Here is a 14,155-nt window from a genome sequence, read left to right as displayed (position 1 = left end):
GAATCTTATGCGAAATTGTGAATTGTCATTTTTGTGTTGAGTTTCTACCAGAGTCTTGTGCTCCGTTTCGTACGTACATTGTGGGAAGTGCGGTTGTGTTGCTTGATTTTTATTAAAAACAATTTCAGCGCACAATAAAAACTGTGTGTTTAATAATCAACAACGACTTCGACGTGTATTAGTGCCGCTTTAAAAGTAAGTGTAACTCAATTTAGTGCGTGTGCAAAGCGACAACGCAGCAAACTGCGCGCATGAAAAAAAGTTGTAACAGGTCTGCTGACCTGTTATCAAATGTTGCACAGTGTAATGGGAGTTTAGCAAGCTCTGGAAGTGCCCAATATTCGATTTTCAGCTAAGGCAAAATCAAATTTGATTGTGTATATGTGCGCAAATAAAATGACCCTGAAAAACTGTAGCTTTCCTCCATGCCCTCGGATGCATAATACGTGTGCCATTATAATGAACTGGCGGGCTTTGGCATTCGTTGTATGATATAAAATATGTTAGCAAATTATTCGTTGTTTTGGTTATTTGGGCAGTAAAACCCGTGAGAAAATGAAAATATCGATCGAATAGCTGTCATGTGACTGTCACGAACAGCTGACTGTGCGGCAAACCCACCACCGCTGTACGTATGTGTTTGTATCGAGCTGTGGGGAATTGTTGCCACTGTGCTTTATCGTTCTCACTCTCTTCAAAATGTTCGCTCTGTTGCTGAATGCTGGCCTTTTCTTTGGTCTGCTCTCTCTCTCGCTCACTCTCTGCGTAAACAAAATATCAAGCTGTTCAATTTACAAAAGCATTTCAACATGGCACAATTAATTAAATTTATGAATTCTTCCGTGTTTCCTTTCACACTGCTGTCTAGCCACACATGCATAAGCTTTTTATGTTTGTTTGGACAAGGACTACACTAAATAGTAATATTGCGTGCCGCAAGGACCTTGACGCAGCTGACCAGATATAAACTTGAAACGAAAAGTCAAACACGCTTCTGCGTTTTTAATTTTTTTTTTTTTTTTTGCCCAGGCAATAAAACACAAATGTCAGCAGCTGACCAAAAACACAAATATTAAAAAAAAAAAGAACAGCTGCTAGGTTAACACACTTTAAAGGCTTAACAGCAGGCTTCTCTTTTACTCTCTCTCGCTCCATCTCTGTTTTTCTCCGGCTGACAGCTTACATTATTATTAATTAATTTGCCCGCTCGCCCGCTGCCTTTGTACATATACACACAGCGCGTATATATGTATGTCCATATATATATGTATATATGTGTGTATGTGTCCGCCATTAACATCATCACCGTTATTCTAGTCGGTATTTTTGTTTTCGTCATCGGCGAACGCTGCAATTTCCTGTGTCGCGTCCTTTGTAGCTGAACGCTTCACTCCGCAGACCGAATCGCCTTGCTATCTTCTCCCTCCCATCCACTACATTTGTGCCAGCCGTTGCCCAGTCTGACTGGCGACATGTTCGCCATGCTCTTTGCTCTTCGCTCTTTTATGTCAACATCATTTACGCCTGTTTACAGTTGGAGTTTATAACTGGCAAACAGTGTTGCCAATTTATGTAGTTGCCTTTGCCTTTTTAAGTTCGTTTTTATATAATTAGCTGTGGGAACACTGCGAATTAAATGAAAATAATCTGAAAGCTAACTATTGTTTAATGCAATTTGCATTTGTATTAATTTGCCTGAATGCGTCACGCTTGACCCGCAGCAAACATGGAATTGAATACATGTATGTATATACATAGATGTGTACATATGCATGTATGTATATGTGTATGTACATACATATACGTGTATATTTGGTTATGTTCATGGTGGCATAACTGCCTCCTTCCAGGCGGCTCAGCTTAGTGATTTGTACGAAAGCAATTTAGATTTTGGTGCTAAAAATAGACACGGCTTTTTTGTAGTTGTTTCTTCCACTTCCAGCGGTTGCCAGGCTCTCATTTGTTTCCTGGTTGAGGACAATGCACTGCCTTGAATTTTGTCCTTGTTGTTATTAATATTGTAGTTGTTGTTAACGTTGGGGTTGATGATAAGCATGGTTAGTAGCAGGGCGGCAGCAGTCATTATTGGGGATGGTCAGCGCTCGATTTTGTTGTCAGTTTGTTAATTTTCGCATACCCTGTAACAGTTTCTGATGGCCAGTTACCAGTAGTCTATATTATATTTAAAAATATATTTTTTCAATGTTCGTTGTAGAAGGATCTTCTAATCCACTTTTATATTATTCAATAATACTTACCTAAAATATAATTTGTCTTGTTTTTTCTTTGCCTTTCGATTATCTTAATGCTCTAATTTTATAATTCCTTTCGCCCTCTCTCTATCGCTCACTCTTCCATCCCTCTCTCTTCCTCTTCGAATTGCTTGACCTATGTTTCTATTAGGTCTTCACTTCATTTCTTACTCTCTTTTCTTCTTGTTTTAAAGCCTTTCTTTGAGATTCTCATAATTTCAACTAATTTCAACGCCTCACCAGATCCTTTGAATAGTACAGGGTATTATTTGATGTTTGTTTTTCACATAGTTTCAAACATATGTCTATAGTTCTTGGTTTTTGTTGTTTGGTGCTCTTTGAAGGCCATGATAAAGTTATGTAATAATAGTGACTACCACTAAAATGAAATTGACCAAAGTTAGATTTGTATCTCTTGCGATGATTACTCATACGTAAACTGACCTTACTGCGGACAACAACACCAACAACAACAAAGAGAGCAACAACAAAGAGAACAACAACAAAGAGAACAACGACACTTACCAAATTGAAGAAGGCGGTTTGCGTGTCGCCGCTTCGTCATCGATTCCTTCATGGCTGCGCCTTTGCGGCACCAACACAAAATTTCGGTGGCAAGCATTATTCCATATGGCAGTCAAACATCAGAGCGGCAACGGCAACGGCAACGTCAGCGTCAGCAGCAGCAACTGCGGCGCCAACGGCGACTTCAGCTGCGAAGTTCAGCTCCAGCTCCAGTGCCATTTCTAGCGTTCATTTCGCATTGAACCTTCGCCGAGTGCGCACGAATTTTTCCATAATTTCTCGTCCGCTGGGCCATGCACGTCGCACCGCGTGGCCCGCATTTATACAAATATCCGCCAGATATTTAAGTTTTGCTTTATCAGATTAACTGATTAAAGAGATACAAAGAGAAACTATGCCTAAAAAGCTGCAGCGCATACGGGTTGAGCAGTTCTTGACTATATTGTTGAAGCGTAAACAGTGTTAGAATCGTAAGTTGTAGACAACAATAATGCTGTGAATGCTCGCTAAAGTGAACGGTGTTAGCTTAAGAAATACAATGAAATGTGGATTGATCATGTTGTTCTAAAAGAAATGTAAAATACATTAAAGTACCAACAAAATTATATAGAATTAGATTTTCTTTACTATACATATGTATAAAATATATATGGTATTTCTAACAAGTAAAGTCACATGTAAAATGTATTTATTTTTTTTTTTTATTATATGCAAAAACATAAAACTTTTTTTTTTTTTTTTTTTTTTTTTAAGAATAATTTTATTAGTTTCTTTTATTTATTTATTAAATATTTTATATATTTTTTCTTAAATTTTTACATATAATATGCAAGCAGAAAAACAACATTTATATAAATCGACTTAAACGAGAATTTACTGTATAAAATGCGCACACATTGCGTATACGCAACGTTTTCCATAATTATATAATTACACTTGCAAATCATTTGAATAACATTTAAAACTACATTCATGCATTAGAGCATTCACTGTATTCAATGCGCACATATTGCGTATACGCCATGTTGACGAGTCGATATACAGGACACAAGTCTGCCTGGCGCCAACTGTCTGCGCTTTGTTGTCTAGCAGCCGATACCATCCCCAAAAAATGGAAAAAAAGGAGCTCTGTAATATACACGCGCACAACATGCAGTCACACACACACACACAGATATATTGTATATAGCCTGGCAATGAATTGCATATTGCGGGTCGATCGCATCTAAATGTTAGGCTGACCCACGCTTTCGAGGTCAATAATTAAAATTTAATGCGTGTTTAACCAGTGTTTGTTTGACTTTTATAAGGCCATATATAATATGTAGCTATATATAAATTATACATATCCATACATATGTACATCGAATCGATAGCAACTCAAATTACATAATGGAATTTATTTATGAACACGTTTTGTGTGTGCACAGGAATTTTTAAGGAAGTGTGAATGCATTATACAAGCCAAATCGAATCGAATATATCTGTAGCTATTTCTATATCTCTAATATATATTTCATATTTTCAGCTATTTAACGATGTCCGAATATTGGATTATATCAGCGCCTGGCGACAAGACGTGCCAGCAAACCTTCGACACGATGAACAACTTAACCAGCAAGCAACATAATCTATGCAATAACTACAAGTTCCATATACCCGACTTGAAGGTGAGTAGTACTGTGTAGTATACCCTGTAATTTGAGAGATATACATGCATACTCTTCTTTTAGGTGGGCACACTGGATCAGTTGGTTGGCCTGTCCGATGATCTGGGCAAGTTGGATACGTACGTGGAGCAAATCACGCGCAAGGTGGCCCTGTACTTGGGCGAGGTGCTGGAGGATCAGCGCGATAAGCTGCATGAGAATTTGCTGGCCAACAACAGTAAGTTCTAGCTGTAATATCGATCATATATTTACATACATATCTAGAAATTTATATTAGCTTAGCTTAGATAACAGTTTAGCTGAAACAACTCTCTATATATATTGTTTATTTGATTTAGTTAAGATGTTTTTCTAGCTAATTTTTTTGTGAAACGGAATGCTCAGATATATCAAGAAATATCTAGTCGTATTATTGTCTCTTCTATTACTAACAACAACAACAACTACGTTTAAAGCCCGATTTATACATTAAGTACACCTACCTCCTTTTTATATATACATCCATATATATATATAGCCTGTTCGACTTGAGTATCAGCCAACATTTTGCTAAATACAAAAAGGATACGAGAGTATTATCAATATATATATATATATGCATATATACATACATATATATGTGTATGTATTATGTCTATATATATATCTGTCTTCTGACAATTTGACTAACAGAGCCTCAGCAAATCAAATTTTATATATATCGATACTCGTTTTTTCAGCCAAAAAAATTGATTTTATAACTAAACGATTTTTAGCTGAAATTTAAAGTTTTTTTTATTTTTGTTATATTTTTGTTTTTTCTATTTCTTAATTTTTTAAATATACTTTATTATTATTTTTTATTTTATTATATTTTATTTATTTTAATTTTTATTTGTTCTGAGTTTATTTTTGTTATGTTAAAACTCATGCGCACAAATCATCCCAAAAAAAAAGGAAATAAGAAATTTTAAAAGTGTTTTGATATATATTTAGTAAACAACAATGGAACTAAAGTTGAAACATGATAAAGTCAAGAGAATTTTTCGTTGTTTGTTATACTCGTTCACGTCGTGAAAAGTGAGTATATTTGGATTTTTTTTGTGCAATGTCCGATTGTGCGTCTGCATGAAATTTGATATGCATATACTCCATACCGCATTTATAGACATATCTGGTAGTCACTGAAAATTGGGCTAGAAATTCATTTTGGGTTACAATTACATTTTTATACTAGAGTAGAGGCTATTATAGTTACACTATCTTATGATATATTATTGATATGTATACTACTCTTGGGCAAATCGGGAAAAATTACATCTCCTATAGTTTTACAGTTAGGCAAAGTAAGGTTTACAATCAAATTTCTAATGACGTTCTCTAAAAAATAGAATTTGGAAAGAACTTCACAAAATAAACACAACATTTTATATATTCTGACTGAATTTTAGCCAATTGAAGCAACGTGGACGAGTATTATGCAGTCGGTTGCGCCCGACTGCAACGTTCTGTTCCTGTTTTGTGTTGCGTTTGTTGTACATTTGCCCCTCTCAAATAACTATCTATACCCAAAATCCACATGCACTTCACATACAAATCTATCTGGAATATATATATACATATAGTTAACAATAAAGACATAGACACACACACACCAATACAAACACCTGCACACACACACTCAACTTGCAAAAAGGTCGCCAAGAAAAGAGGTGTTATACTACATAAACGAAGCGCTAAAACTCCCTCTCTCTCGCTGAGCTGTTTATCGAAAGAATAAAAAAATACACTTTGTATATTTTACAAAAATTACTTAAATATTGTTGTAAATTCATTTTATTGGTTCTATAAAATATTTTACAATTTTTATTTTAAATGAATTTGAATTCAGATTAGCTTTAAAATCATCAAAAGGAAATCAAGTTCTTTAACTTTGAAAAAAGTTTAAAATATAAAAAAGTTTAAGAAAAATTTTAATAGAAAATCTAAAAAAAAAGTTAAATATTGTAAACATCATAATTCATATAAATATATTTTTGTTATTAAAAATATATATCTCTTAAAGAAACGCGCGAATTTTCTTTTTTAATTTTTGAGTTTTTCTCTTTCCAAATTTTTATTTACATTTTTACCTTTGATTTGCTTTGATTTACTTAATTTAGGTGCGTGCGTCTTACATACAAAATGTGAATTGACTAAACTGTTATACCGTATAACAATTAGTACTGTGCTACTTGTATGTGTGTGAGTGTGTGTGTTTGCGTCTATTTTCATTTGCATTAATTGTTTTTCTGTGCGCTTGTCTCCATCATTTCTAATTTAAATAATTATGAACTGTAAATTTGATATACCAATGAAAAATCTCATCTCTCACTGTGTCTCTTTATCTCTAAATATATATATATGTATGTGTGTGTGTCCTTGTGTAAGTGTTTTGCCATTCACATGTCCAACTCGCTTTTTATCAGGCATTCACATTGAAAACAAATTTGTACAAAAATAATATAACGCTTTTACACTGTGCAACAAAATTTGATTTAATTTGGTTACAAATTTTAGCGCCAAGTAAAGAAAATCTGAAAAGTCAAGAAAAATGAGAGAAAGCATTTGCCATAAATATTTCTCTTTCCACTGTTGTTCATGAAATTATGTGCATCTATATATATATTTTTTATTTATTTTCGATTTATATATTGGTTAACTATCCACAAAAATGAGTTTGTATATGTATATTATATGTATGCAAACTATATACAATATAAATATATATCCCAAAATTATTTTAATTTTTCAATTCTTCATTTCTTTTCTTAATTTATTTCGTATATATATTATATATAATATATATACATTTTACTTTTTTGTTTTACTTTGTTATTTTTTTGGCTTTTGTTTCATAAGAAAAACAAACAAAAAATGGAATCGATTATTTGGGTACATAGGGTATAAATCGTTATTTTGTTCGACTCTACATATGATATAGGCCTATTTGAGAGACAACCTCGATTTGTATGCTATACATAGCTTTTAAGTTCATGTTCCAAAAATGTTTATTGTTTTTACAAACTTTGTCCAAAACGAAACCGAAAAAAAAATCCCTAAAAAAAAAAAAACAACACCTGAAATATACACCTGAAAATGTTGATATCAACTGCAACTCGCTCGTTCCTGTTACCTGCTGAAGGTCCTGGTCCACCTGACGAGAGCATGCCGTGTCGACATCACCAGCGTCTGAAGCATCTGAGCCTGCGCCATCAGCGTAAACACCAGCACACGCACCACCAAAACAATCCGCTACACCACCATAACAACCACCACAATCATCATCATCAGTATCTGCCGCAGCTGCCCGCGGATCTCAAGGGTAAATCCAACAGCAACAAATCGACAACAACAACAACTACTACTACTACTACTACCACTACCAATACCAATACCAATATGCATGCAGCGCACGCCTCCGCCTCCGCCTCCGCCTCTGCCAACGTCCCAGCCACAGCCTCTGCCTATGCGTCCGCCTCCGCCTCGACATCAGCCAGAGCCAGCTGCTCGGCGTGCCAGGTGAGCGGCGCCAGCGGCGGCAGCCTGAACAATTTGTCCCTAACCCACGATGAGTCGGAGCGTGATTTTGATTTTGTGATACCGCCATCGGGCTGTGCCTGCGACGAATGCTACGGGCTGCTCAGCAACAGCAGCAGCGTCTTTGCCCCGCCCAGTGCCAGCGCCACGGCGAGCACACTGATGGCCGACGATTGCTATACCCAGACAGCTTCCTCGATGCTGAATGCCACGCGCTGTGCGATCAACACTGTGACGGCCATAGCAACGGGCAACAGCACTCCGGGCAGTGCGACGGCCGTAACGGCAGCAACTGTTGCTGATGCCAAGGCCAGTTCGGCATCAACAATTTGCTCCTCGGCCTATTTCTCAACGTCGGCGCCAACGGGCAGCAGTTCGGTGCAAAGCATGTCGCGCTCTAATAGCAAAAAGCTAAATAACAACACTTGCAGCATAAACAATAACAAGCTGAGCTTTCGTAGCAGCAGCAGTCAATTTCAAATGCCAGCGCAGCAACAACAGCAGCAGCAGCAACAACATCATCAGCAGCAGCAACAGCAACAACAACAATCGCCATTGCAATCGCCAACAGAAAAGTCGATATGCGATACGGATACGGAGGATGCGGATGATTTGGATGATCCAAAGAGTCCGAATAGCGCCTCCTCATTATCCGAAACATTCGACTGGTGGTTCAATAAGCCGAAGCGTAACTCTAAGAAGTGCAGGTATCCTTTTTATCAACAATTATCTGTAGAACAGTTGCCAAAAAAAAGCACAAAAAAAAATGAAACTAAAAAAATCTTTGCCCAAACTCCACGCAGTCATTAAAACCCAAACAGAGCTACAGTCATGCCACACAAATACACTGAACGAAAAGAATACACTGTAAAAAAAATCTGAACAAAAGACAAACTGTGCACCTGCTTTTGCTTGCGCGCTCTCTTTCTCGCTCTCTCTCTCTCTCTTGCTCTCTCTCTTAGTCTCTCTCATGCATAAATGTTTGATTTCATTAAGCAAAAAGTTTCGAAACAAATAAATTGCAATAATAATATATTTCTTTTTTTAAATCAATCACCCACTCATCAAACCACCCACCCACCACTCACTCACACACCAACACACACGCACTGTTATACACAGCACACAGACATCCACACAGCCACCGATACAGCCACAGCCACAGCCACAAACCCAATGCAAATTCAAACCAATTACATTTTGGCATCAGACATCGCCCACACCGCGCTCTAGTTATCGCTCTTTCTTCAATTCTCTTGCCGATCAAATTTATAGCAAACGTTCTACAACGTCTCAATTAAATATAAACAATGGATTTAATTTAACTACAACACATAGATCGTCACCAGTGAGTAGTTGTTGTGGCAGTAGTAGCCAGGGTCGTTCCAGTCCAGACACGGATCATGCAGCTGAGCCGCCCGAATTTCCACTCAGTCCAGGTTAGCATACCTGGCCATGTCAAATGGCCCTTGGACGTTGCCTCTGTCTTTATCGTTTCTCTTCCTTTGCCTACTTCGTTTGTTGTTGTTTCCTTTTTCGTTTGGTTTTACATTTATTTTCCTTTCTTTTGAGGAACCACTTGATGTTACCTTCTCCTCCTTGCCACCTATGTATACCACTTATAAATATATGATATTATAAATATATGATATATCAACTGATCCACACATGTCTAGCGCTCGCTTGAATTATGATTGTGCAATTGGTTAACTGTTATACGGCATAAGTGTTATACAAGCGCGCGTATCAGTTATGACAGAAAGTCCAATGTCTTTACTCTCTCTCTCTCTCACTCTCTCTGTCTATCTCTTTCTCTTTATTTTGTTTATACATTATTATATATATATAAATACACGAAATATATTTAAGGATTTGTAACAGTGTAAAAGCGAATATGTTGTTTTTTCAGTGTACTGCTCACCAAAAAATGTTGTTCTGCTGCGCAATTCATAGCCACGATTAACGCCGATTTCCATTAAGCTCTATATTAACACCAACACACACTTATACACACACACAGATGTACACATACAGAGAGAATTTTTGTGAAATTGTAATTATATTTATTAATTTTTTTTTTTATATTTTTAAAATTTGTTTTTAAGTTGCTTTTAAGTGTCTAAAGCTTTAGCTTATATAATTTACCTACACTAGACAAACAAAACAAGCTAAAAAACATCATACAAAAAAACATTTTGTGCCGTTACGAAAGGTATTTTGTTATTCCTTCTAATTATAATAATACCCATTTATAGTTTATAGTTATTTTCCCAGTTAGCAACTACCTTGTAGTCACACCCCACCCCACCTCTAGTAATCGTAGTGCATTTAATTCTTTACTCGTTTTTGTCATTTGCATTTATTGTTGATTTCACGTAATTAACGATAATTAAGTGTTAATTAATCCTAGTGAGGATTTGTTAGGTTTAGGTTTAGTCAGTCAGAATTACTAAATTTAGGTACCCAAATCAGCTAATTGATATATATATTATATTCTGATGAGAATATGATGTGTGATATACTACATAAAAATATATACTATAAATTATGTTATTTAGACTGCTCCAATAATTACCTATATCGATACATTATTCTTAAGAAATCAGTGACTTTTTCATAGACACTCTTAGCAGCTCGTTATCTCCTGATTCGACTGCTGAGTCTATTTTTCAACAGATCAATATCCTGTACATACTTAGCTTATATAACAGATCAGTAACTCAACCCGCTCAACTTTGCTTATATTATTAGCAAAGTTTCAAACCGTAGACACTTGGTTGTGTGTCTTGGCTATCACGCATTCAAGCGTTATACCAGTTCGAAGCAGTTCGAACAGCAAGCCTAGTTTGCAATAGCTGTTATACAAGGTGTTATAAATTAACTTGATTTATTTTGCTGCATGTTTAAGCAAACTGTTAATTGCACGTTTTATATTTTGCGTTCGTAGAGAAATAGCTAATTAACAGACTGTCAAACTAAATGCTGTAAAAATGTTTTTGAATTTGGTTGCCTTTTTGTATATATTTATGTATGTACGTGTGTGTGTGTATCTGTATGTATGTATGTATGTGTGTGTCTTTGATTTGTGATTATAGACTTGTAAACTTTATCTAATCTAAATATACTAAGTGCAATATTTATTATTTAATTTAATTTTTGTTTATTAAATACTAACTCAATTAGTTTTTGTACAAAAGGAAAATTTTGTGAAACTCAAGTTTATTTTTTCAATATTACAGCAATATATAATATTTTATTTATTTTTGAAATTTATTTATTTTATTTTTCTTGTAATAGTTCTTTGCCAGTAAAATAATAAATGAAATGAAACATTTTATCAATTCGCAATACTAATCCATCTTATTTTGAAATCTAGCCGAACTACCGCAGTATTTAACGCGTTTCCAATGGGATATGGCCAAATATCCGATCAAGCAATCGCTTCGCAATATAGCCGATATCATATCGAAACAAATTGGTCAAATCGATGCCGACTTAAAAACCAAATCGCAGGCCTACAACAATCTGAAAGGCAATCTGCAGAATCTGGAAAAGAAGAAAACGTATGTCGTTAATTATTATGAAAGTGACTCGACTCACGCATACCCTAACCACAATTTGTACATTGTTATATATACAGTGGCAGTTTGCTGACACGCAATCTGGCGGATTTGGTCAAGAAGGAGCACTTCATACTGGATTCGGAGTACCTGACCACGCTGCTGGTCATTGTGCCAAAGTAAGTTTGGAAGGGGTTTACTCCCATCTCTCTATAACGCTCTGTATAACACTGTTATGTCATCTGTGCTATTTCAGGGCCATGGCTAATGATTGGTTGGCCAATTATGAGAAGATTACGGACATGATTGTGCCACGCTCATCGCAGCTCATCAAGGAGGATCCCGACTACAGCCTCTTCAATGTGACGCTCTTCAAGAAGGTCACCGAGGAGTTCAAGCTTCATGCTCGTGAACGTAAATTTATTGTGCGTGATTTCGTTTACAACGAGGAGGAGCTGGCAGCGGGCAAGAACGAGATGACCAAGCTAATGACCGATAAGAAGAAGCAGTTTGTATGTGGTGGCAAAGTAGAGTAGATTACATATGATTAACTATTGTATATACTCTCAATAGGGTCCTCTGGTGCGCTGGCTGAAGGTGAACTTCAGCGAGGCTTTCTGCGCCTTGATACACGTCAAAGCGCTGCGCGTTTTCGTGGAATCTGTGCTGAGGTATACAATGAATTTTACAGAGGGCTGTTCAATATATTGAAACTACTTGTCCTACAAGCTTGAAGTGATACGATAGAGATAACATGCAGCCGGAAACTCATTGAAAATTAAACAAAATATTCTCAACTCCTTTTCTCCAAAAGCTCTTGTGACAAATTTGTTTTTGTTTATTATATTTCATACATCATAAGTAAATTATCATATATCAGTCATCCTGTATCGTATATCACATTATCATTAATAGTATTATAATCAGCTTTACCTTCTTTATAGGTACGGCCTGCCTGTTAATTTCCAGGCCATATTGATTGAGCCCAATAAGAAGAGCGTCAAGCGCTTGCGTGATGTGCTCAATCAGCTGTATGGCCACTTGGATGGTGCATCCGCTGGCGGAAATGTGAGCAGTGCTGATGTGAGTTGTTGAAAGTGAATAATTTATGTAAATATTGAAAGTCTCATTTCTCAAACAGAATGTGGATATACCCGGCTTGGGCTTTGGCCAATCTGAATACTATCCGTATGTGTTCTACAAGGTGAACATCGATATGGTTGAGCAAACCAAGCTTTAAGAAGGCAACGCACGTGCCTCTACTTCGCACACACCCACATAACCCCGCACGCCCATACACAGCCACACAGCAATAAATATATAAATACAAATGAAGATCAACAACTTACTGAATATGCAAATTGTATTCACAGCAACAGCTAACACACACACACAAAAAAACAAAAGAGAAAACGCTGTCTGCTTCCCTAAACAAATCAAGAACAATTCTAATCTGCTCATAACTAAAAAAAAAAAAAACAATAAGTGCATATAGTTAAAGATAAAAGGAACAACAACAATAGTAAACCACGCAAACAATTAATAGTTATCTATAAATTAATTTAGTCATTGTTATATAATTATTGTTGTTATTTATGTTACGCGTTCGCTGAATTCCGTTTCCCAAGTTCAACTTATTTTCAACAAAGAAAATCAAAAAAAAAAAAACTTTTAAATAATGTTAATCGCGCGTAAGAGAAGCAAAACAAAATTTCCAAAAGTTATTTGCCTCCGCCCCTCACAAAACTAAAACTGTATAAAAAAAGTTTCTAATTTGTATTTACAATACTTGCTTCAGTTTTAAACAGTATTTTTTTGTTTGTTACACTTTCTTTCTTTTGTTTGTTTTCTTTTGGCCTTGTTTTGTTAATGCAAAAATATGTAAACTATAACTGAATGATATATTTGATAGTGAACACCCACACACACATACAAATGATGAAACTTAACACACATTGTCACTAAAATCAAGCCGAAAGTTTAATTTTGTTTATAGTAGCTACAACATTATTAATAATACAAATAAATATTTGATTTACAAATGTTTCTTCTTCATTCACAAAGATGTGTTTAAACAATTTATCTTGTTTTTTTTTTCTTTTTCTTTTTAATATCTGTAACTAACAATTAATTGCAAGTCCGACTAAAACCCAACAATTTAAACTAATATTTGATTAATAAGTGTAAAAGGAGTCGCAAAACAAAAGATGCAATGAAATTTCCGCCGGAAAACATACTATATAAAACCTAAACAAAAGTATTCTATTTATAAATGTTGCCTAGATATCGAGAGTTTATACAAAAAGCAAAAACAAAATAAGTTTTGCAGATCTTTAACAGAATGAGTTCGAGTTAGCAAAAAATAAAAATAAAATAAATAAAAGAAAACCTTAATATATAATAGCTTATCTAATTCGAACACTTTGTAGATGAAAACTTTGCCCTAATCTAAAACTAAAAGAGGAAAGAACAATAATAATTGTATGTAAAGTAAAATTTAAATTAATATTTTCAATGTTTGCTACTGCTACAACAAGAAATCTAAATGTTTAAACAAAATAAGAAAATGCGAAAAAAGATCAATTTATAT

General features: G+C 35.3%; 1 protein-coding gene across 3 annotated transcripts; it reads left to right on the top strand.

The window, feature by feature from the left end:
* Positions 1-8: 8 nt before the first annotated feature.
* Positions 9-13,607, top strand: Vha44 (V-type proton ATPase subunit Vha44). Of its 3 annotated transcripts, XM_089470012.1 has the most exons (10): positions 9-195; positions 4,306-4,447; positions 4,511-4,664; positions 7,611-7,790; positions 11,382-11,568; positions 11,646-11,744; positions 11,822-12,077; positions 12,139-12,236; positions 12,510-12,648; positions 12,707-13,607. In XM_089470012.1, exons 2-10 carry the CDS (start codon positions 4,316-4,318, stop codon positions 12,803-12,805), a joined length of 1,344 nt encoding a protein of 447 aa, XP_089326138.1. In that variant the 5' UTR covers positions 9-195; positions 4,306-4,315; the 3' UTR covers positions 12,806-13,607. The 3 variants fall into 3 exon arrangements, with proteins under 3 accessions (XP_089326138.1, XP_017867522.1, XP_089326137.1); XM_018012033.2 differs by lacking the exon at positions 7,611-7,790 and having other exon boundaries at positions 10-195; XM_089470011.1 differs by lacking the exons at positions 9-195; positions 4,306-4,447; positions 4,511-4,664; positions 7,611-7,790 and adding exons at positions 7,802-8,712; positions 9,128-9,444.
* Positions 13,608-14,155: the final 548 nt, after the last annotated feature.

Source organism: Drosophila arizonae, chromosome 5, assembly GCF_054131065.1.
Source record: "Drosophila arizonae isolate 15081-1271.41 chromosome 5, UAZ_ARI_1.0, whole genome shotgun sequence".
Classification (NCBI taxonomy): domain Eukaryota; kingdom Metazoa; phylum Arthropoda; class Insecta; order Diptera; family Drosophilidae; genus Drosophila; species Drosophila arizonae.
The sequence above is the reverse complement of the archived record's forward strand: the minus strand, read 5'-3'. Positions and strand labels throughout refer to the sequence as shown.

What these genes read in the sequence shown, in the direction of transcription:
- Vha44 (XM_089470011.1), top strand. Translation starts at nt 7,868, where the DNA reads ATGCATGCAGCGCACGCCTCCGCCTCCGCCTCCGCCTCTGCCAACGTC. An exon ending in CGAATTTCCACTCAGTCCAG is followed by an intron (nt 9,445 to 11,381) that starts GTTAGCATACCT and finishes TTTGAAATCTAG; the next exon opens with CCGAACTACCGCAGTATTTA. An exon ending in TTCGTGGAATCTGTGCTGAG is followed by an intron (nt 12,237 to 12,509) that starts GTATACAATGAA and finishes CCTTCTTTATAG; the next exon opens with GTACGGCCTGCCTGTTAATT.